Raw genomic sequence first — 23,515 nt, forward strand, 5'->3', positions numbered from 1 at the left:
CAGTGTTTGGAAATGGTATGTATCAATTTTTGGGGAAATTGGTAGAAAGGTGCGTATACCTGCTCTCTATGAAAGAGATATTAATGTATTTGTTAACAAGTGTAACTCCTTGTGTTGACAATCATGGGATGAGATGAGTAGAAAACAACTGTAACCATGTGAGAGGTTATAGAGCAGGGGTATTCAACTAAAATTTAAAGAGGTCCAGTTAGAGAAAATTTCTCGAAGCAAAGGTCCGGAAGATCATAATGTTTAACTATTTAGTGTGATATATATTTAAGTAGCCTAGTAGTTCTATCAACATCTGCATGTACTAAATACCTGACTGTCAAATGAATTCAGTACGATTCAAAAACTTTTTGACAATATTTATTGTCACGTAACATAGAACTGAACATATATGTATGATTGCAGATATGTATAATGTTCTCTCATTAACTAAATAAAAGTAGGGCTGCATTTCAAAATAAGAGAAAATAAATAAAATGTGAAAATTGTGCATGTTCAAATAAAGGGCTTAACTTCAGAAAAATAAAATAAAGGGAGCAAAAGCTTGAATTTCCCTTTTTCTGTTTCACATCTTGACTCAAAAGTCTCAACCAATTTTACAGATAATAAATCTCAACACATCTTAACAATTGAACAGTTTTAGAATCACTTTCTTCCCCTCTTATATCCCACTCCCCCACTTTGTTCGTCTGTTTCTCTCCCTTTCTCCGGCTCACTCCTCTGCTTCTCTCCCTTTCTCCGTCTCACTCCTCTGTATCTCTCCCTTTGTTTTCTCTACCTGTATCGCTATCTTTCTTTTTCTTTCTACCGTCTTTTCATGTGTAACTTGCCTCTAACTCTCTCATCTGTCCGCACAGACTTGATTGGCTGAGTAGTATCACGTGGGATGGCTTAACTCACATGTAATTGGTCTGTGCGTTTCTCATCCGCTAAACCACTACCGTAAAGACTACAAAAGCTGCGCTAATTACAAATAGAAGCGCCCGTCAGGTTTTAAATCATAACCTTCTGTTTTGGCTGTAGGTCCGGGTCCGTACGGCACGGCTTCTGGGTCCGGACCCGGACCGCGGCCCGCCTGTTAGTGACCTCTGTTATAGAGCATCAATAAACACTTAGCATTATAAACCACTGATGTGATGTTGGGGAGATTAAAGTAAAGAGGTCCAACGTGACGCAGGAATGGTTATTTTCCATTTTTAACCTTTTACCCTAAATAGATTACACTCGTGTGCGCTGGTAAATGCTGAACCTTTTCCACAGTGACATTCCACCACAGTGAAAATGTCAGCGTTTCACTCGAACACAGGAAATATAGTGCGTAGTAGCGTACGTGAAGCAGACCCTGATATTCAAGGACCTATACCTATGCACCTATAACACACAGAAATTCCTCTTTCTGTACATCCTGTCTTCACCTCTCTCTGTTCAACAAGAGTGTCGATGTGTTCCAATGTGTTTTTCTCAAGGGTTAGCGGCACAAATCAACTCCACTCCTTGAGTATTCACAGTCACGGCCGTCTCGCTTCACGGGGAACGCTGAATACCCGTTTGGCTTTTGAAGTCTAAACAGTTCATTCTGTTGCTTTTCAGCATCAAATTAAAAGCAGATTGCAGGAATTTATCTCACACCACACCTTATTCACACACTATGATGAACTACTCCTGTTCCTTCATGAGGTCAATACTCTCAGCCAGTCTCCGTTCGACGGCGAGGTAATGGATACGGCTGACAGTGTTAGCCTGATACAGTGACACATTAGATAGCACATCTAGTGCCTGGCTTTGTCTGGGCCCGCTGATTTGTGATGTCAGCAGGTGATGGGTGTGATAGCAGTGTTTGAAGCGAAGTCGTCTCTCCGTCCGCATAGACGTTTTTTTTGCATGGTCATTATGTTGAGGTATAGATGAAGCTAAAGGGAATAAGAGGTCAACGTGTGCTTGTGTGTGTGTAGCAATCGCAAACACGTCTGGCGCAGATATTCTGATCTCTACGTCTTCTTTTAAATCGTTCAGCCGACTGGAGTGATGGTTCCAATAATGGATCGGACCCCCCCACACACACACACCACCTCCTCTATATCTGACTGTGAGGTGTGATGTGATGTGGAGATATCAGACTGTGGGTGACTGTAGGTGAATGCCAGGCTGGCATCTCATCCTTCCTTCTCGGACTCCATGTTCACAATCCTGGTTCCAACCACATGGTGGACAGCTCTATCTATTTTGACTGGCAGCTGCATCATAGTGTGCACATACAACATTTGGACCTAAATAGTATAGTGAGCTAGAGGTAGAGAAAATGTATGTGTGAGTTGGCGCTGTACGTAAGAGGACATAATGTATTATATATGTTATATTGAGTTAACAGAGAAAGGGTGACACTTACTGCTTTGCAGCTAACCGGCTTTCCATTCATGTCAGTGGTAGGCGGGGCCAGGGGCTCCCAGCTTCGTCCTTTGTTATAGGTGATGAGAGTCGTCACTTTGCCATTGCTCTTCTGATTGGCCAGAAAGACCCCTTTGATTCCACGCACCTGGGAAACAATGTGAATTTACATCAGCAAGGGCGAACCTCACAAAGTATTTACTGAACAGCGCCCACTGCGGCCACAAGGCGGAGTTGTAATAGCGCGGTAAATTATCAAATAAGTACAGCATAAGTCTGGAGGTAAAGTCATTCAGGTGGAGCAGCAGGTCCCAAGGCGGCGGAGTGAATGTGCGCACTGATTATGACTGATTCCTTTACCACTTTATTTAATATTGGGTCTCATTATGGGTGCCGGTGAGTCTCCACTTTCAAAATGTTATTATATTTTCTCACAAGCCACAACGTTCTCACACTGAAATGACATTGTTCAGACGGACAAATCAGGTGATAATCTATTTTGTGCGAGACCTGTCTCTCAGCGAAAGACTTCTCTCCCGTCTCTCTGATACAAACTGGCAAAATAAGTCTTTTATTTTGTGACCATGCCCACGTATGTTCCACCCTTCCACATCATCAGTGCAGCTTGTAATGCATCAACTTTCTTACACAGCGCCATTGACTTAACCTTCTCATAAAAGGTACATAGCCTCTATTCACTAACATTGGCCACCATGAGCAAGTGCTCACACCTAACTAGAAAAACCTCCCTGCAGTTGTATGCATCCGCAAACCATTGCAGTTTCTGTCTATATACATTTTTTTCCAGATTCATATAAAGTCACACTAACCTTTACCTTTGACCATTGAAATCTATCAGTTAATCTTTGAGTCCAAGCAACGACTGATCAAAATTTGACAACTAATCAAAAGTAGAAATTCCCTTGAGTCGGTCTTGAGATATCACATTCAAAAACATGCTTTGCGAAGCCACTGTGACCTTGACCTTTGACCTCCAAATTATAATCAGTTAATCCTTATGTCCAAGTGAATTTTTGTAGCAAATGTGAAGAAATTCCCTCAAGGGGTTTTTGCGATATCTTGTTCATAGGATGGACGTGCCGATGGATAGATAACCGAAAAGCATGTACTTGAGCAAGTGTTGTGTAACATATTGCTTGTTTTACTGCTTATGTGATTTCAAGACAATAATTTTCTTCTTTCAAATGCCACATAGTCTGACTGTAATTCAGAAACTGGGATTTGATAATGTATTTTCCTCGATATAAGCTCAAAATAAAATGAAAGAGGAGAATGTGATGAAGCTGTTTCCTGGCAGACGTCTCACAAAGAGTCCAAATATAAAACTGCTGCAACTGGGCTGTAACTTTACCTTGAACTAAAGAGCTAGATTTAGAATATCAACCAGAACATAAGAGAACCTGCTCTTTAACGGTCATCAGTGGCTGAAACCTGATTACCCACGGTGCAATGCGTTGCAGGGCAATGCGTTTACTGGAGGCTGTGAGCAAACCACTGACACAGACTGTGCAGGGCCATAAAAGTTGAACTGAAATCAATACATACTGCATGGTTTCTGTGGCTGCGAGGTTGCTAGCTACAGCCTCTGAAGCTGAAACATTAAACGCGGAGACGATGATGAAGACAGCACAGAGAGCCATTTAAACAGAGCCAGGCAGCTTGTCAGACATGTCTCCATCCGCAGACTCCCCAAGCTCCATTTGCTTTCTATTATGTAGCACTGATGTTTATGGAGTGAAAGAAAGTAATTGTTTAAATCAAGGCACATAAGCCTGCTTGTATTCTCTCTGGACTTCTGGCTTCTCTCCTTTCTGTCTGCACTTCTTCATCTCCCCGCTTCTGTTTAAGCACTTCTTCTTCTCCTTTCATTTTTTTGCCTCGAGCCTTTATCCATCCATAAGTGTAGAGCTGCACCAGAATGACGCTTGGCCACTTTTTTCTCCAAGTGAGAGAAGAGAATATTTTCAGTTTGTATAATGATGAATTTCAATGAATATCCATTTAATTTTATCACTTGAATTTCCAATCACCACTAGTGCATATCTGATGAAAGAGAAAAATGTAAACCAATGTTAAAATGGTCATATTGACATTTAAGATGTTTTGATTGTTTCACATCTCATGCATTGTTTGGCACCCAAAACACAAACTACCTATGTTCACCTATGTTGCTTAATGTCACACTCATTACAACCCGTTACATCCATGGTATCATCTAAAGCTACTTAGTTCGATGTTTGACATGATGCACAATGTTCTCAGCGATCTATCTTTTTATCCTCTGGTCAGTGTAGGTTGTCTAATGTATGTAAACCTGCCACTGTGGGAACAATGTTTGGCATGCGTCATACGTGCGCTCCAAATAGCCCTCCACATATATATATATCCATCCTATGTATGTCCGTTTCTCTATCTCTTTCTGCAGCCCGAGTGAGTGATGAGAGAGGAAGAAATGTATTCTGCATTGAGGGCCTTTGCCTTATGGCCCCTCGCCTGTCCTCGTGACCATTTATCTAGAGACCTTGCCACAGCACTGAATAGCTTGACTGCCAGAACACACAGATTAAGAGAAAGGGAAGGCAGACACAGTCTTTGTAGATAAATTCAGGCTCATCCCCCACCACACTTCTGAGTCCTTGAACAAACGTCTTCATATAACATTGCTTTCATGAAAAAAGACAATAAATTTCTGAATGAATTCACTTAATATCCATTTAGGTGGAGGAAGCGTGCATCTTCACATTTTTTCAACACCTAGTCTTTATGTCTACTCTTTAACTGTAGAAGGTTTTTGTCAAACTACTGCACCATAAAGTAATTGCAATTGTCAAGAGGCCAAAATATTCTACATTCGTTGCTGCCATATTGCGCTGGTGATGTCATTTGGAATCAGAATTCAGGCAGTAGTAACCGCAGTGGAACCGCAGTATCTAAGTCCTGCTTATACACTGTCCACATCATTGTTTCCAAACAACTCAACTCAACATTTCTGCTCATCCAGACTAAAATGCAGCCCCACAGTTTGAAACCTTAAACAGGGTCAGCAGCATTTCAAAACTCAATTTTGTGGCTCTAAATCACCAGTGCAGTGTGGACATCAGGCGTATCCATAGCAGAGTTGATGCATTTTCAAACGAAAACCTAGAAGTGTGGATGTAGACTGAATCTAACAAAACGTATGACATGACCCCTACAAGTGTTTACTCTTTTTTACGCTGTGTAGTCTTGCTTATGAGTAGATGTAAGATGGAGCTTGAGACTGGCAGGAGGTGTACATTTCAATTCACGCCTCCACTACAAGCTTTGGTTTCTCACTGAAACAACAAGACTCTGGATGATGGTGAGATGAGTTTCCCTCTCGTGGACTCAGAGGGGTCAGAGTGGAATCCACACTCCACTGCAGTGTCAAGAGCCAGTTGAGGTTGTTCTGGTATCTGATTGAGATGGCGCCCAGATACTTCCCTGTGGAGGTTTTCCTTGCATAACCCACTGGTAGGAGAGTGAGGGACTGACCCAGAAATCAAAGGAGGGGATAACATATGCCATCCAGGTCTCTGGATTCCACAAATAGGCTAGAAAAGCTGACTAGAGAGAGGGACCTGAGAGATGTATGTGTTGGTTCTCATTATACATTCCACATCATGGGTGCAGGAACTTTCTACTACTCTTCCTTTTGCCATCTCTTGGTACATGCCACTCTAAACCATAGGCCTCTGTAAGAAACACAATGCTTTGGCTTTAAAGTGCTTCTACTACTGATTGGGGGTGATGTCCCGCTGTGACTGAAAGACAGCTACTTCTTTTCAGTGTTACTGAAGACAAGAAGACAAACACAAAGCCAACAATGTGTCAAATTGTATGCCAACATTAGGACGCAGCAAAGTGATGAGGTAGCTCAGGGTGAAAACTAAAATGCTTTGAATTCCCCTGTGGTCTTAAGTGCAACTGGCATCAAACATTACTTTCCTGCATTGATGGAAACTACTACTTTGTCTATTAGCCACCACTATGTAGGACATTATTAAATAATCAATCAACTACAAATGACCCACACCAACAAAGAATCTATCTCACAGGCATTGTGTGTGGACAGTTCAAAGTGACCTATCAAGTTTATTTTCACTCACTTAAAACTATCCTGGTGCCTACAATTTCAAATAGCCTTAAGTGTGTAAGTCCGTCACTGCTCGTCAAACAATTGCACTGTTTGAGTAATGTGTCATAAAAACGTCAGTGACCACCTGATTTAGGGATTCATTAATCTTTTTATTTTATTTGTGGCGCAAAGATTAACATCCTTAGTAGGAACAAATGGGTTTAGGACTGAGTGCTATAAAGGTGACTAAGTAGCACACTGTTGGTTTTGGTTCTCTAATGGGATGTGTTGACAATAAAGAAATTAAAGAACGGTGCCAGCTTTATCCTTTAAGCATGATTAAATTGTCCTTTTTCATGGTGTGGTTACGTCAAGTGCTCGTTGCTGATTGGCTGCTCGGGACTCAGACTAACAGAGTCGGGAGGTAAAGAGTCCCGGAGGAGAAAGAGCTTACATTTGGACTCAGCTGTGTTCACAGCACCAACTAATTACAACCTGCAGAATATGAATGTCATTTGAAACTGAAGTTCATTTACAATTCATGAATATAATTTTTTTAAACAGTGTATGAGGGCCTCTTTCATTCAATCTCACCTCCAGGATGTCGATGAGGACGTTCTCCTCCGGCTGCTTGGTGCTGCGAACATTTTCCAGCACGATGGAGTAGTAGACACCCTGGGGGTCCGACTGGTACAGGTTATAGGTGTCTGACTGGTACCACTCCTGGAGGGCGAGGAAGACCTGGTTCTCGTCCGTACTCACTATCTGAACATCCTGGAGGCAGAGGTGGAGGGATGAGAGAGAGGATAAGGAGAAGTGGGGCAAAGAAAGGAAACATCAGTATTTTCTGAATCATTGGTGCTGAGATTGAAGGGGAGAAAACCTTTATACGATTAATCATGAAAGCTGATGAGACTAGCATAAAGACTTTGGGAGAAATCCTTAAATGGAAATAATATGAAAAACAAAAACAGGTTACACATTAAAAATAAGAGGAAACAAAAAAAAAATAAGTGGAGTGTAAAGCAGTAAACAAAACGGCAAGAAGAAATAGGAAAAAGGAAAATGAATGAGGCATGGGGAGCAGTAGATAAACCAGTGAAAGCAGCGGAAAAGTCACAAAGTTTGACAGCAAGTCACTGAAAGCCTGAGAACATAATCCAATAAATACAGAGCGTCACAGAAACTAAGGGAGATAAGAGAGCACTTCACCCACTGAAAAACTGCTTTTGGCAGCTAAGGAAGCTTGTTATGTGTTCGTTTCAAAGCCTGTGAGCCTCCAATGCAAATGGCTTCATAGCTCATGAAAGACTGTAACGTTGGCACAAAGAGCGACTCAGCACTTTCTCTTTTAGTGATTACATTAACACATTTTAAGATAACGCCATCACAGCACAGGGGTTGGTGCCCTAGAAGGTTTGTCGCTGATTATTGATATGCCAACACTAGGGCTCAATTACACTCAGGTTTATGTTCTGGCTCGAGAGCACTGAGAGCTGTGCATTCCTAATATTTATAAATGCACTGTTTCTCTCTCTTTGCAACCTGTGTGCAAATTACCAGGTGGACAATTACGCCAAAAAGAGGAAAGCGGAAAGGAACAAAAATCAGCTCATGATTGGAACACAGCCTGGTTGATCTTTCAGCCCAAATATCTGTAAAGCCCCTGGTCAGAAACACCCACAAATATCTGTCTTTGTGTGGATACAATCAACATTCACTTCTGGGTCAAATTACTCTGCAGTAGAAACAAGGCGCTAATTTATTTTTCTTATTCTTATTATTTTGGCCGTTTAGACGCTGATGCTGCACCTCTATCACGTTCGCCGAACTTCGGGTGTTGGTGTGTAAATAACCATGACCGTTTGTGTATTTGCTGCTTTTTACATCTTGGGAGCAACGGGCAACAACAGTGATTTTTCTTCCAATCGTGCAAAATGCAACACTGGCAAGACGCATCTGTAACTTTGAATATGAGGGTGATAATGGGGGAAGAACCGGGACCTGGGTATACTCACTAATTTTGGTGTAAAGGATGGAAAGAAGGGTCACGTCAAGTGGTGGTTTGACCACAAATGAGAATTTGTGGAAGGCAATGAATGCGAATGGGGGCTGCCTCCTGAGATGTCAGCAGAGAGGCAGCAGGATGATTAATGACAGATCTTGTTTATAGTAAGACATTAGATGATGTTATTAGACTAAAAGGAGTAATGAGACTGATTCCAAATCGTAATGTACATTTAAAGATTGTTTAAAATGATCCTAAACCTGGCCTTTGATCTCAGCCCTGCGGTTTCTCCCTCATTAAAGCCGGGGGAATGTTTGTCTCTAAAAGCAGACAATCTCTACTTTCTAACAAACCGTCAACCTCTGATTATAAATCCAGTTTACCAATCCATTTGAGAGCATTGCGCTCGGCTCAGGCAGCAGCTTGAAGCTGGAGGAGGAGCTGGCACCCAGAGGTGTGCAAACTTTAGCTCCAGCTGCCTTTTAAAATTCAGAGTCAGCCCTCCACCCACCAGAGTGGCTAAAACCATAATCCCACACTACAGAAGATATAGCGTATGTCTATATGAAGTATCTAAATTGTACTTTTAGTGGACAAGCAGAGCACAGGGTGACTGAGGCTGCATATGGTTTATAACGTGTATCATTTGCAATAGAAATGGATTTGGATCTTTTTGTGGATGTTTTGTCATGGTAGGTAAAACCAAATGGATACACTGAGTGAAATTAGTGACATAACATGTATTAGATGTCATGTTTATGTTTAACAGCTCCTATTAATCGTTGTTCCTTGATATTTGCTTTATAGCCTCTTTACATTCCCTTTGAAATACTAGAACTGCAGGAAGGGGAGATTTAAGAGGAAAGTTGTGAATATAAATCTGTTATAAACAATTTCATTTACAATTCTTCAAAGTCTATGTCTTTACCTGTGAAGTGCTCACTCCTAAGCTTTAAGTTTGTGCCTGAAATTTAAAGATCCAACACGCCAGTCAAGCAACACGTTCTTCGACTCAGTTTGAAATATTTGAGCCCTAATACTGAAGAGGATTATGATGAAGGGCAGTTGAAAGAAGCTTTTGTATGCACTCAGCAAGAAGACATAGAAAAACACACACTTAACTGGGCGGATTTGGTCGAAATGAGAAGAGAGATTTGATTCAAAGAAGTTGCTTTTGTAAGTTGTGGCATTTAGAACAGTCGGAGACGTTACAGTGTTTGACTACAGCGAAGTGGTGCTGTCGAGAAAATTCAAAAAAGGAGCATTTATTTTTGTCATTGTTACAAGAGCCTGGAAACTGCAGAAAAGTTCTAAATTCAGTATTGATTTTTGTTAATGAACTTTAAAAAAAACTCCCAAAATGTGTTCAACAAAGAGAGACTCTCTTTCACCATCACTTGTAGAAGGTATACATTTACAGAAGGTATCATAATAGTAGGAATGGTTAAAAAGAATAAAAAAGTCAGACAGAGCTGTAGGTTGAGGCCGTCGTCCACTAACTAGAATGTCAGCGATTTGATCTCAGCCTCCCCCATTCCACCTGCTGTAGTGTCCTTGGGCAAGATACTGAACCCCAAATTGCATCTGAAGGCTAAGCCAACAATGTATATGTGACGTGTGATAGAGAACGTGCTGCACCTGCACTGTATGAAGCTATGTATGAATGTGTGGGAATGGGTGAATGGTCAAAACTGTACTCTGATGAGCCTTGAGTGGTCATCAAGACTAGACGAGGGCTATATACAGACCATTTGTTATGAACTGGATCCAATTCCACTTTTAACTGGAGCGACAAGTCAACAAAGAAGAACTTCTGTGCAAATGTTGCCCAAACTTCTGCAACTTGTATTCTCTGATCCATTACTGGAGTCGGTGGCATTTGAGAAAAGCTTCTACATTCCGCCATAGCTAAAGGAGCTAAACATAGCATGATGAGGGCAAGGAGAAGACAAATGGTCGTGGGAAATATCAGTGACTGGCACGACAAGCTGTGTGTTTTCGAAAATGCCACCTGCTTGGCTTCAAGTGCATTCTCCTTTACTCTCAGGCTGAAATCCTGACTTGACATAGAAGGACATCTCTACCAGCGTGCCCCGTATTGGTTTTGCATCACTGAGTGCCCTCTGAGAGAAACACCTTCCATCCATCTCTGTCAGGGCAAGCAGGGCCGCAGTCACCCCAGACACAAGGCCGACTGCTGAGAGTGAAAAATCTGAGATCCTGGGTCCCAGAAGCTGCGAGAAAGAACCACCTACACTCAGCGATTTCAAACTTCCCCTCCCTTGACCCGCACTCAGCATGGTGCTAATACCACTAGAGAGGTAAGCGAGAGAGAAATCATTAGGTGGGGAGGGCTAAAGCTCAATTTACACTCAATAAACTGACAATAAGCTTACCCTTAAACTGTGCAAGCTTACAGTATAACATCCACCTTTACTGTTATTTGAGATTTATTTTGTCATACGTGTTACACCTACTTTCAGTCAAACTGCTACTTAGGGCTGGGCAACGAACCAAATCAAAACAGACTTTTGTAACTTTATAAATTACGCTCATGTTGGTTATTTCGGTTAATGCTTTCCCCAATGCGTGCATTCACCAACTGTCAGGTTCGTGCTCACTTTAAACCTTAACAATAAACACCTACATTAATCAGAAGTTATTAGAACACGTACAGGACTTGAAGTTTACTTTGTGCTCGTTTGATTTGCTCTAAAGTTCAGGAGACACGTATTTAAACACATTGAAAAACACTTCAATATTTCGCACACATGCAGTTCACAAACCAGACGTAATGTGACGCGCACAGCCAGGACATCGGGGTTAAAGTGACCGGACAGCATCGATTAATAACTAAATAAATGTGATCGTCAGTTTGTGTGAAGCGCGACAGGGACGAGGAGACACACACACACGTCCCACAAACTCCTGAAGACAGGAGAGTTCTTCCCACAGATTATGACACAACGCAGTGTTTTTACTTCATTGCTGCAGAAGAAGCGACGCCCCGTTTATCGAGGTTTTAGTTTGAAATAATCGTGATATTGATTTGAAGTCATATCGCCCCGGCCCTACTGCTACTGCCGAGCATTCCCTTTTCATCTGTTCTCCTCAAATATCTGGTATTGCAATATCCTGTGACAACCTAAAGCATAGTTACTGTTTTTATGGTGGTTTTTCAGCAACTGAATCTTCCAAAAAACAACAACATCGACTTGAAGCAGATGACAGGAAATGTAAACTTTTGTACCATTTAACAGAAACACCAATTTAACGTCTGGCACCATGTACCCAGGCCAAGACAGGAAAAGTAACCAGAGAGTATCAATCACATTTCTCAACTAAAACAAATTTGCAGTGTGTTGTTGTAATTTCAAGGAGAAAAGGTTGACATAACAACTCTTACACTAAATAGGTAAGTGCAGTAATAAGGAATGATTCCTGATCTTTTCTGTTCTACATAGCATCATCCACCCAGAGTTACTGTTGGTAAACACAACGTGATGAGGTTAGGTGGATGTGCAGCATGCAAGGAATTACAGTTATTCATGAGGAATGGTTCTGTGGATTCCAATTAATGACCAAGGCTGATATTCCAAGTCAACATGGGGAATGGCTTTAAGATGCAGAGTAGCAGTTCACCATCAGTCCAGTGTAGGCAGAAAATTCAGTCTATTAGAATGCAAACAAAACATAAGCATCCAATAATAATGGAGATTTATGCACGTGAAATGGATTTCATGGAAGCAGAGGACTGGGGACTTTACTTACAGTTATTTCCCCAAAGTCTTACTTTGTTGTGAGAGTGTGAGCAGCTGATAACAGCTCTGCCCATATTGAGAGGAATCCTTGCCCGCGAGCACCAGGAATTAAAAAGTCCCGCGACCACTGAGCTGGTTGTATCTCCAGGCCCTGTCAGCAACATCATCACCCCACCATGATGCATCCATCCGTCTTCCACAAGAACTCTCAATACTTCCTTTATGTTTACAAGCCTCCTGTTTACCTGAGGTCTGTCACAGGAGTGTTGACTTTCAAAAGCAAACATTTCTGCCCTTTCAGGCCTTTGCCCGATTTTCTGCATTTGGTCTGTTTCCTGTTCAGCTGCTTTGTGATTCTGTCTTTGATTCTGTGCGTTTGTATGAATGAGTTTCTGATGCAATGTTGCACAGTATGTCTGATTGGTTCTGTGGTGCATTTGATGAATGCTTTATGTTATAATATTCTTGTATTTGGTATTTAAGTATACACCTTTAAATCTGATTCTATGTATATATACATATATTTCAAATTTATTCTTTATTCATTTTAAAGCACATTTACTTTCTTCGATTGAGATGTGCTATATAAATATAAAAGCCAACTCGCCAGAGCCATTACTTCAAATAAATTCAAAATCCTGCTCCTCACACACAAAGCCCTTAACAATCAAGCCCTATCATATATTAAAGTATTGTCCCAAAAGATCTCTTCACACCATGAATACAGGTCTAAAAGAGTAGAACAGGAGGTCGAGCCCTCAGCTACCAGGCTCCTCTCCTGTGGAACCAGCTCCCACTCTGAGTTCAGGAGTCAGACACTATCTCTATATTTAAGTTTAAAGTTAAAACGTTCCTCTTTGATAAATCTTATAGTTAAGGCTAGATCAGGTGAGCCCTGAACCAAGTAGAAAAGCACACGTTTTGACACCTTTTACTGTCGGATTTAAGGTTTGTGACTCAAAGCCTGGCTCCAGCTGCGGAGCTGCTACCTGTGCATCCATCTTCTCCCTAATTCTTATGCACATCAATATGAGACTGTTTCAAACCATAAACTAAAACTGTAATACTCTCATGACATAAGAAGGGGATTTTAAAAAGTCCCTTACTTATAGCACTTCTGATACTTTACTGCTGGAAGCTCACTTACAGTGCAGTCATTCCAGGCTTCTTTTTAATAGATTAGACTCCATCATTACACAAACTTGGACCGAATAGTTTGAGGAACGTCTTGCTCATTTAATTTAGAAGAAAAAAAAAAGGAAAACATCTGATGCCAGATTTCCCCTGGCAGTCATCCGTCACATAATAGCCTCTTCAGAGTGCTCACCCTCTCTCAGCAGCATTGGGCTCATTTCCCTCCACACTCAACAGATCCCATTAATCATATTAAAATCCTCATCATGCCCCTTGGACATTATTCACACTGAATTTAGTTAAGAGGTCTTTGATAGAGTTGGCCCACACATTTTACCTTTCAGAAATACTTGACTGGCTTCTGGCTGCATGCAGCTTTCTGAAGGGCATCGTCTTAAAGATGCAATATGTCCTCTTCGGAATAATAAGCACATACGAAAATGTCCTTGTCCTTGATTTTAACCATTTTTCCAATGATCCGATCTATCGTATCTCCCAGGTCAACCTAGGATACGCATATCCACCTCAACCCCTTCACTCAATGTCCATTCATTTTCAATTCATCTAATACATACATTTCCACTCGAACCCTGAAATAATGTATTGGTGGGGGGTGAACTTCACATGCAGCTTGAATTTCGCTGTAGCTATATGAGGAATGTCGAGATTCTTTCTTTTGGTGCATTTTACCCTCCTGTTGAATGTGAATCCCTCATATGCTGACACATCGGCCAGTGTGTTTTTCATGTAGGGAAGCGTTTTGGATAAAGTAAGAATCCAGTGCTCCTGCACGCTTTAGCAGGTTTTCACTTTTAATTCCATCATGTTGCGATTGAAGTTCACTGAAAACCACAAACACACGCTCTGCATCTTCATTAACTCCTCTGAAGCACATCCATGCAACACTATTGGCAGACATCCTGTTGTAGGATAACTAAGTTGGCTAATACCTTTTATACACCAAAATTAGCAAGTATAAGTGTATTTTTTTAAAAATATGGGTAAACCTGCAAAAAATAAGGCAATTGACCAGCTGATTTGCCAAATTAGCTTGTTCACCCGGCCGTCACTTTTTTTGGTGTTTTCTGTTTCAATTGTTTCCATTCGTCAGATTTTAGTGGGTGTTAGTGGGATTTTTTGACCACTGGAGCCTTTTTTTCAAACTGGTAAAAACAGTAACATCTGACTTCTGTCTTCAGTGGGAAAGAATACAATCAGTATTCTTCCTGGTCAAATGACTCTGCAGAAGTCGTGTCAGTTCCACTTCTGATCGGTAGGGGTGGAAACAAGACAGGGAATAGGGAAACCTAAAAATATTTTACGTATCAGCCTAAATATGTTTGACATGCGCAATTATGAAATGTCCCAGTTTCCTGTTATACATTTCCTAGGAAATGGGAAATAGGTTGTAAGTGGATTCCCATGAATCTTTTTTGAATCTGGGGCAGATGCCTGATTCAGTCACGTAGGTAGCAAAATGAGGTTTTTGACGAAGGTGTGTGTTGCCCTTTAGAGATTCAGACTGGGTCAGTGGCGAGTTCATTAAGGTTACGATTAATTTATGATTTGAGCTTCCTGGCAATATCCCAGTGACCCTGGAGTTCCCTTTTCTTTGTGTCCTTGAGCAAACCAACCTATCTGGTCCACTGGAGCTGTCTGTGCACTGTGGTTGTACAATCTCACTCAGTTAAACAAAGTGTTAAACAGAAAGGTGATTACAACCAGGGTGATAGACAGCAAGGGAGAGGACGGAAACAGAGCAAAAAGGAACAATTATTACCTGTGATTTCACAGCCCAGTAAGCAGTGTGTGTGTGTGTGTGTGTGTGTGTGTGTGTGTGTGTGTGTGTGTGTGTGTGTGTGTGTTTAATCCATAACTCGGGTCAGGTCTCACAGGACAGAGCCAAACTGCTCTCTCTGATGGCCTCTGCATTTTTCATCCTAGAGCCTTTCAATTATTCAAAGTGGAAAAACATGGAAACACTCCCTTCCTCACCCTCACACACACTTTCCTCCCTTTCTCTCCTCCCTCCTGTCTCTGGCTACATCCCCATTTCCCTCTTTATTTCTCCCTTAACTCCCACCACCCTCTCCTCTCCTCCCCCTTGTGTGTCGCCTCACTTAAAAGCTTCAAAACCTGTGACCTATCTGCTCACCCAAGTAAGAGGACACGTGTAGACGGAGAGGGAGACAAGAGAAAGGGAGGGAGCAACTCGGGCATACTTTAACTAAACACACACGCGCACACACACACACGCTCATACACAAATTGATTTATCAAAGGCTTCCTGCCACACCTAATCAATTGATTCTATTTTCTCTACTTGTTGAAAGCAGTACAAGTGTGTGTGTGTGTGTGTGTTTGTGTGCGTGTGTAATTCAATCCCTTTCACCTTCCTTAAGGATCACTGAGTACGGTTGCTGAGGTAGTCAAGCAATAAAGGCACATGATCTCTAAGTGGTGGGCTGAAGTCAAACAGGAGTAATTCTATACATTTCCTGGAGTGTGTGTGTGTGTGTGTGTGTGTGTGTGTTGGTGTAAAACCCTCCACGCTGTCCTCTCTGACAGAGTGTCAATGCCAGTGATTGTCTTAAACGTTTTCTTTCCTTAGTTTAAAGCTGAAAAATACATGAGATATCTCCTCAGGGCTTGGCATTCAATCAGCACCATTCAATAGCACTCAGGCTGGTGCCGCGCTAAAGCTGGCCCCTGTGTCATCGGCGCTGACAGCAAAGGTTCCTGTCCTGTCTCCTTTTGGACTGGAGCTCGTTTATCGTCTTAGCCTCAGTCAGTGACACAGGATGCAACTGGATCGATGCTTAGTGGTGAATATTTAATATTGAACGCATCTGACACCAATGAAGAAGTGGAACATAGTGGTGATAGGGCTCTGGAGTCGTAGGTTTGAATCCCTGAAGTGAGGGAAAAGCCGTCTCGCCCTCAATTGCATGTATTGACTTATTGGAGAACATGTGGAGGTGATGGTTTGAATCCTTATACCGGACAGGAGTGTCTTAATGGGAAAAATACCAAATTGCCTTTAACATTTCTCTTGGGTTATATTTCTAGACACCGACGTTAATCTGCTGTTTGTGAAGGATGTTTAAAATGCAAAACAAATACCTCTTTAGTTAGGATTACGCATGATTACGCAAAATCTACAAAAGCTATTGTCTTGAAACTTGGTGGAAAGGTGGGGTATGAGCCAAAGAAAATCCATAAAGAACCCCATTTTGGAGCGAGTTTGATTTACCCATTTGGACCTGATGCAACATCTGCATGTATTTACTTTTAAGATAGGGAGATCTTTTTTTATTCATGTCTCTATCTGCTTCAGAGGCTTAGAAATAAATTATAAATGTTGGCAATTCTGTCAGCTCTTCAGAAAACCCTCAGGTTTTAGGGGGTTGTTTTCAAATAACGCTGAGGTATTCGCGTGCGTTATTATTCGCCACCTCAGATCATAATGGGGTTCAGGAGGTGGATCCCGGAATTCAATTTTCCATTTCTTTAACATTTCGAGATACTCAACGCTTTTTTCATTTCTCAAAAAACATAATGCGGAGTGCTTATATCTCTGAACCGGTGAAATTTGTTGATCCACATGTAGGCTTTCTAATCTAAATATCCAATATGGTGATTAAGTGGCTAATCAGTCTTGGTGGAAGTTAACACTCTCCAAGTGCACCTCTACTTCTTCATAAGATAATAATAGAAACGTATTTATGTCTTCTAACCTTTTATGGAAATGCATTTTTCATGGCATGTACGTCTGCGTAATGCTCACAGGCCTGTATGTACAGCCATAGCTTTGAACATAGCTGTAATAGTTCCCCCTTTCAATGCTGGCAGCAAAGGGAGCCTTTGACTTGAAGTGACTCAAATGTGCAATGAATTATAGAAAACAAAACCCACAGTCCTCCCTCTGTATAAAACTGTGTTCCAGAGTTCAGCTGAAGCAAGGCACTTCACTGTGACTTGTGGATGACGACGTGAAGCCTCGTCAGTTGATCTTAAGAATGCAGCACCCATTTCTCAGATATTTTAGCTTTGGCTTTTCCAGTCAAAGTGGAGATATACAGTCTATGGTACAGATATTTTAAGCTGCTGCTGATATGTGGTGTTTTCTACTCAGAGTTAAACATTAAAATATCACTGAGACAAAACTCTGCTTTGAAAAGATCAGAAATGAACCTTCTTCATCACGATCAGTCTTAATCAAAAACATGACAGGGATCTAATGCTAGCTTCTTTTTCTGGAAGCATTAACATGTCTACAGTAAGCTGTGCTTTACCTTTGGCAAGGCGTACTTGGGAAACCTCATCTGGACAAACTCGTTGCGCCGATAGGACACATAGTGCTTGGTACGATTCCCTGTGGTCACCTGGGGATAGGGAGAGAAAATAAAATAAATAACACTCAACATAACATTTTCTTCAAGAAACAATGTGCAGACCACCCAAAAGTACAAATGTTTTCCTCTTATCCTTTTTGTTTCTTTTACCTAATTTCTTCTACTCTTTTTAATATTGAAAATTGTTTTAAACTTCCTCAATAAATCACATTTTGTTTTGTATAGTCCATATTCACAAATTACCCTGTTGTCTAATAGGGGAAAACTACCAAAACTTTACAGCACCTTGAATCTACCTGTAAAAGATGCTTAATCAATAAAATTGCTTTTCTCTGCTTTTCAGATCTTTTATTCAGTAAACAAACAATTCACACAAAGTCGATTCATTGTGCGCCTACGACTAACAATAACCTTCAATATTGACCAAGTTTGATCTATGAATTGTCAACACACAGAGAAAACTGCTCATCAGTTTTTGTAAGCTGGAGATGAGACAACAAAAGAAATAAGACCTGAAGAATAAGTTCTGTCAACCACATTTTTCAGGACTTTTTAGGTCCTTGTTTAAGTCAGTTTGAAGGAAACAGATTTTCAAACTGAACATGAAATTAAAATCGACCGTGGAGTCTGTGCCACCAAGCTCCAGAAAAACAAGAGACTGTAGCGGCTGAAGACATTTCCCTGCAGACAGAGGAGAAAAGCTTTCCAGCGAAGTTGAGGAGCAGAGTTCATCATCCGTTATCGGTGAGTTACATCAGGCGTAAAGTTAAATGCAAAGCCACCTCCTCTGTGCTGCACCCTGACATCACCTCACAACTTGGGACCTGTGCGTAAAAGGCTGAATAAAAGGCTGAATCACGCTGCCCCCCCCCCCCCCACCGCCTGCAGAGAGAGCCGAACAGAAAGATTTCGAGGCGCTGAACCAGAATACTTTAACAGCTGAGGCTGTGTTTTTTTAGCAGAGGAAAGAGATCGCCGGTTACTGACAGTGACTTAAACAGGTGCCGAACATGTCAAATCCCTGGTGACGGGGTGGCTCAGACACCGGCTCACCTCTTTCTGTGAAACACATTCCCTGTCGCCATTTGGCTTGATGAGCAGCGCTAAAGTTTACAAAAGAGCTTTGTATTCTGCACTTCTAGTTAGGCCTTTGTGAGAAGAGCGTTGTGTTTGTTTCCTCTCTGAATCTGTATTGTTGATGTTCAGATTGTGCTGCGATTACAATCCTCACCTGCTATTCAAAGCTGCAGACTGCAGCTTTTTTTGTGCTGAACTGTGATGAAAAAGTGATGAAACAATGAAAAATATGTTTCTTAAAAGTGAGAGCCCCTGCAGCAGGCTCTACCATCTACGTTTTAAAAAAAGGGATCACTTTCGAAATAATGGCTGGTGAAGTGGGATGAAATTAAGTGAGTGTGTGTGTGCCAGTGCTTACTTTGCATTCTTTGCTCTAACTCTGCATATTTCTACAGTGGTTCAACACGTGATAAGTGCAAGGGGGTCCAGGTTCCAACCCCAGCCCCCTCATATCAACCCATTAAAATGACCAGGCTTTCCAAAAACACCAGTCATCTAATAATATGTATATGTATATGTATATACATATACATATACATATATATATTATATGGTGGAACAAAGCCACGCTGCTTTTTGCCTAAAAAAACGGAAGCAAATGGTTCATTCACCCCCTCGCTCTCAAGGGCCCGGTGACACATACGCAAATGTAACAGGGATGAAACTTCGCCGACCTGTTCACTTCCAATCAGCACAAGTTGATAAAACAATTGCTTCCTGTGGCGAAGCAAATCTGCAGCGTGGTTTTGTATGGAGTTCAACTTTGTTCAATTCTGACGGGCAATATCTCCTTTGCATTTGTGTATGTATGACTGTGCCCTAAGTCTTATTATACATATATATATTTTTTTAATTGTTTAATTTAAGGGTCATTCCACCATTTGACACCTCAGAGTACAGCTGTTGGGGAGCTCTACTGTTTGTGTGGAACAAACAAAGTTGTATAAATCCTATAAGGTGTCAAGTGGGAGCCGCGTGGAGCCGATGCGTCTTGGGTCTGAAGAAATGACACTCTTGTTTTCTGCTCACACATTTCCCCCACATCTGACATCAGTGGGCTAATCCATGAAGGATAATGGACCTGTCTACTGTTGCCTAATGAGGATATAATTCGTCTCACACACACTCAACACATACAAACACACACACTCACACACAAGATACAACTCTTCCATCCCACTGCAGAGATTCTATACTATACCAGCTCATGTATATTCCACTGTTATCGCATGCAAATGGGATTCAGCATCGGCCTCCTCAGAGCCTACAGTGCTGCACTGCATGACAAGTCAATTACAGACAAGACAATATTCATTCTGCACATTGTCCTAATTCTCTCCCATCTCAAGCAGACGGCCCTGTGTGTTATCGGAGCTGCAGAGTTTATCAGGCGCACCGACAGAAAGCTGCAGTCCCAGCTGTGTGCGCAAACACAGACACAACTGAAAAGATACACCGGCAGATACAACACAACACGCTCAGACGGCGAATGATGATAAGTAGCAGGGGAGATGACGGATTCAGGAGGACACATTTAAAAAGCTGCGTCTCGGTGGTATTAATTCTCTAATTGCTGCGCTTATTTTGGAAGTATGATTAATAAGAGAGCACTGAGGAGACAAGCTTCCACACTGATCCACTGCTTTGAAGTGAGGAACAGGACATTTACTTTCAGGCAATGAACGAGTGGAAAGAGTTGTTGTTCAGTATCTCACTTCCCCGCTCTATATGCAAGTTAACAGGACTGTCATTTGTGTTCGCGAAGACCAAAGGATGTTGTTGTGTACGTGTGTCAGTGTGTGTTGGCAAGTGTGAGAGAGGTTGAGTCAGGAGGTGCTGAATGAATGTATAAATAAAGTTTTTACCAATTTAAGAAAAGTATAAATCGATATGTGGTGAATAATGTTGATATCGTGGTGGAGTCCACAAAATAATCCAAAACTACAATGAATTAAGATCTCAACTAATTGGAAAGTTTATGAAAAAATTAAAGAACATTTGATGGTCAGTGTTAATTGTGTGAGGTGGTCGCATTAATTAAATGTAGGAAGTGCAAAAATACTTTGATGAGTCAAAGTTTGTCTGCTGAAATAATAACTAACGGATTATGACAAATGTAAAAAGTATTATTTATTTTGTTTTAATCCCATGATGTAGGAGGATCTTTTGTCAAACCCTCTCTGCCTGATAAATGCCCCCATTGTTCAAACTCCACGACCTCTGTATGAAACACAGACTTTCTGCAAGAACCAAAGTGAGATAACTGTCGTGGTAAATTCATTTAAAAATCACATCACAATCACATGATTTGATAAATTGCGGCTGGATTTTCATCCATCAAAAAACAAAGCAAAGATCTTCTTTCCAACATTGATTAGCAGGTTAATGGGAAATGTGCAGCACTGGCACTAATAACGTCAATACTAATAACACGTTGAGGTGTCAGCTTAGGTGGACATGCTTTTCATATTTAAGAATTTTTACACCGGATCATTGATTCCCGGAATTGATTGCACAGTTAATGAAGAAGCTTATTTAAGCTTAAAGCAGGCAGGATCTGCTGCTTCCTTAACACATTAGTACATAATAAATGTTCTGATATTTTTACCTTGACAAATATGTAGTCGTCCTGCACCAACAGCGAATTGTGGTCGATTTTGCCGAGGAACTGAGCCGTCACCATCTTGTCTGAGCAGTTCTGGATGAGACACGTGACGTACAGGTAACCTGCAGGGACACAAAGGGACAGACAGGGAGACAATTCATTAATCTAATTTTATACAACACAATTTGCTTCATAGGGCTTGACAAGGTGCAACACTCTCTGCCTTTGACTCTCAACAAGAGTGAAGAATAACTACCCCACCACAAAAATTCACAGGAAAACAACCCTGTAGAAAACCTCAGAGAGGCACATGTGAGAGGTCTCTTCCGCAGGACTGACAGAAGTGCAATAGATGCCGTGTGTAAGAAAGAACATCAACAGAATAACAATATTTACAACATTCATGAGAAAAGACAGTGTCTAAATAAATGATGAGGTGTATCAATGTTTAAACTATTCGTACATGAGAAAAGGTCTGACAGAGACGAAGGGAGCAGCAGTGACAATTGTAATGATGTTGCCAGTAATAATAGAATATGTAAGTTACAATTGGTAAAATAAGAAAAACTAGAACTAGTCACTCAGTAGAGCACATTGCTCCCCAAGGCCCAACAGTGCCCAAGTGCATTAAGCATAAACAGGCCAATAGACCAACAGAGACAGAAAGGAGGGAGAATCTATGGAGGACACTGAGTCGAGACAAATGAGCCAAATAGAAAAATTGAGACATCATTTTCCAAACTGTATAAAATATGACAGCTTCCCCATAGACTTAAAGCAGTACCCGCAACCACATGGCCCGCAGGGATTATCCTCAGAGACACACTGAGAGGTTAGTGCCTGTTGCAAAGCTCAGTCAGTGTTGAATTTCAACCAGCAGCTGCATCAGCAACACTGGCTGCTGAAATTCAGCCGTTATTTTCCCCCCCAGAGGTGACAAGCTGGCAATAGAGGGAACACACACACACACTTGCACACACACACTTGCACACTTGCACACACACACTTGCACACACACACACACACACACACACACACACACACACACACACACACACACACACACACACACACACACACACACACACACACACACACACACACACACACACACACACACCGCTGTTTGTTCAGCTGTGAGTTATGATAGCAGGGATACACAGGGTGCCCAAACCCAATTTTTTTTTGACTACATCCTAACCCTGCAGACTATGAACGTGATCGTCACCATGAAGCCACGATCAACAGATACGACTTAAAAGCTTAGCAACATCCTCAGCGGATCAGACGTCTCCCACATTGACTTTGTCATAAATCTTTTAAAAAGTTATTGTAACGATAGAGAGATGTGGCAGTGGTCGTCCATCACACAAACACCAAACCTCAGAGAGCTTTCACCCTCCGGGGATAAGAATATGCTCAGCAAATTTCATGGAAATCTGATGATTAGATTATGAGATTTTAAGTGTAATGTTGCCATTTTAGCCAGTGGGCGCGACAGGACAGCAAATGAAAATGGTTCATCCATTCCCTTCAATTTCAAGGCAGTCAGGCAAGTAGATTGTAAACATGAGGAACTTTTTGATGGTAGCTGCCGAAATCAGACCCAACTGCAGACCTCAAACCTGGGACCGCAGCTTCCTGTCGTAGGAACATGAGCCAATGATCAGAGTGATGGGACTACAGAGAGATGTAGCTCCCTTGCTTCACTGCCACAGTAATTCAGGTATAAGGTAGAAGATATAAGTACCATGACTTTATATAATGACAAGGTTGAACAATCAAAGTAAGGCAAGCTGTGAATGAAGGCTGGTTAGACAAACACTAATTAAGGTGCAATTATTAGTACCATTGTGCCACACCATCTTTTTGTAACTACTTTTCATTCTAGTGGTAGATGTATAATTTTTCTAAATCAGGGGCCATAAGGGTCCACAATTTACAGAGGGGTCAATTAGATGTCCAACATCAATGCATAATACCTGATTCAGTAGATGCACATTTAAGTAATTACTTGTTTACTATTCGCTCTTTAGCTTTGATTCCTGTTCTGCGCTCTGCTTC

The 23,515-nt window shown here is 41.4% G+C and overlaps 1 protein-coding gene and 1 long non-coding RNA gene across 8 annotated transcripts in view; both read right to left on the bottom strand.

Moving 5' to 3' along the window:
- Window positions 1–23,515, bottom strand: part of LOC117779209 — a 315,610-nt gene that overhangs the window by 27,415 nt on the left and 264,680 nt on the right. The window lies entirely within an intron of this gene.
- sorcs2 (sortilin-related VPS10 domain containing receptor 2) overlaps window positions 1–23,515 on the bottom strand; it is a 291,814-nt gene that overhangs the window by 23,920 nt on the left and 244,379 nt on the right. For all 7 annotated transcript variants that reach the window (XM_034615083.1, XM_034615086.1, XM_034615085.1 and 4 more), the window contains exons 7-10: window positions 21,455–21,573; window positions 17,710–17,799; window positions 7,106–7,285; window positions 2,396–2,542 (exon numbers count right to left, since the gene is read on the bottom strand). In XM_034615083.1, coding sequence (XP_034470974.1) covers window positions 2,396–2,542; window positions 7,106–7,285; window positions 17,710–17,799; window positions 21,455–21,573 — 536 coding nt within the window. The remainder of the gene's footprint in view (window positions 1–2,395; window positions 2,543–7,105; window positions 7,286–17,709; window positions 17,800–21,454; window positions 21,574–23,515) is intronic.

The sequence above is a fragment of the Hippoglossus hippoglossus genome, chromosome 18 (genome assembly GCF_009819705.1).
Source record: "Hippoglossus hippoglossus isolate fHipHip1 chromosome 18, fHipHip1.pri, whole genome shotgun sequence".
In the NCBI taxonomy this organism is placed as follows: Eukaryota; Metazoa; Chordata; class Actinopteri; order Pleuronectiformes; family Pleuronectidae; genus Hippoglossus; species Hippoglossus hippoglossus.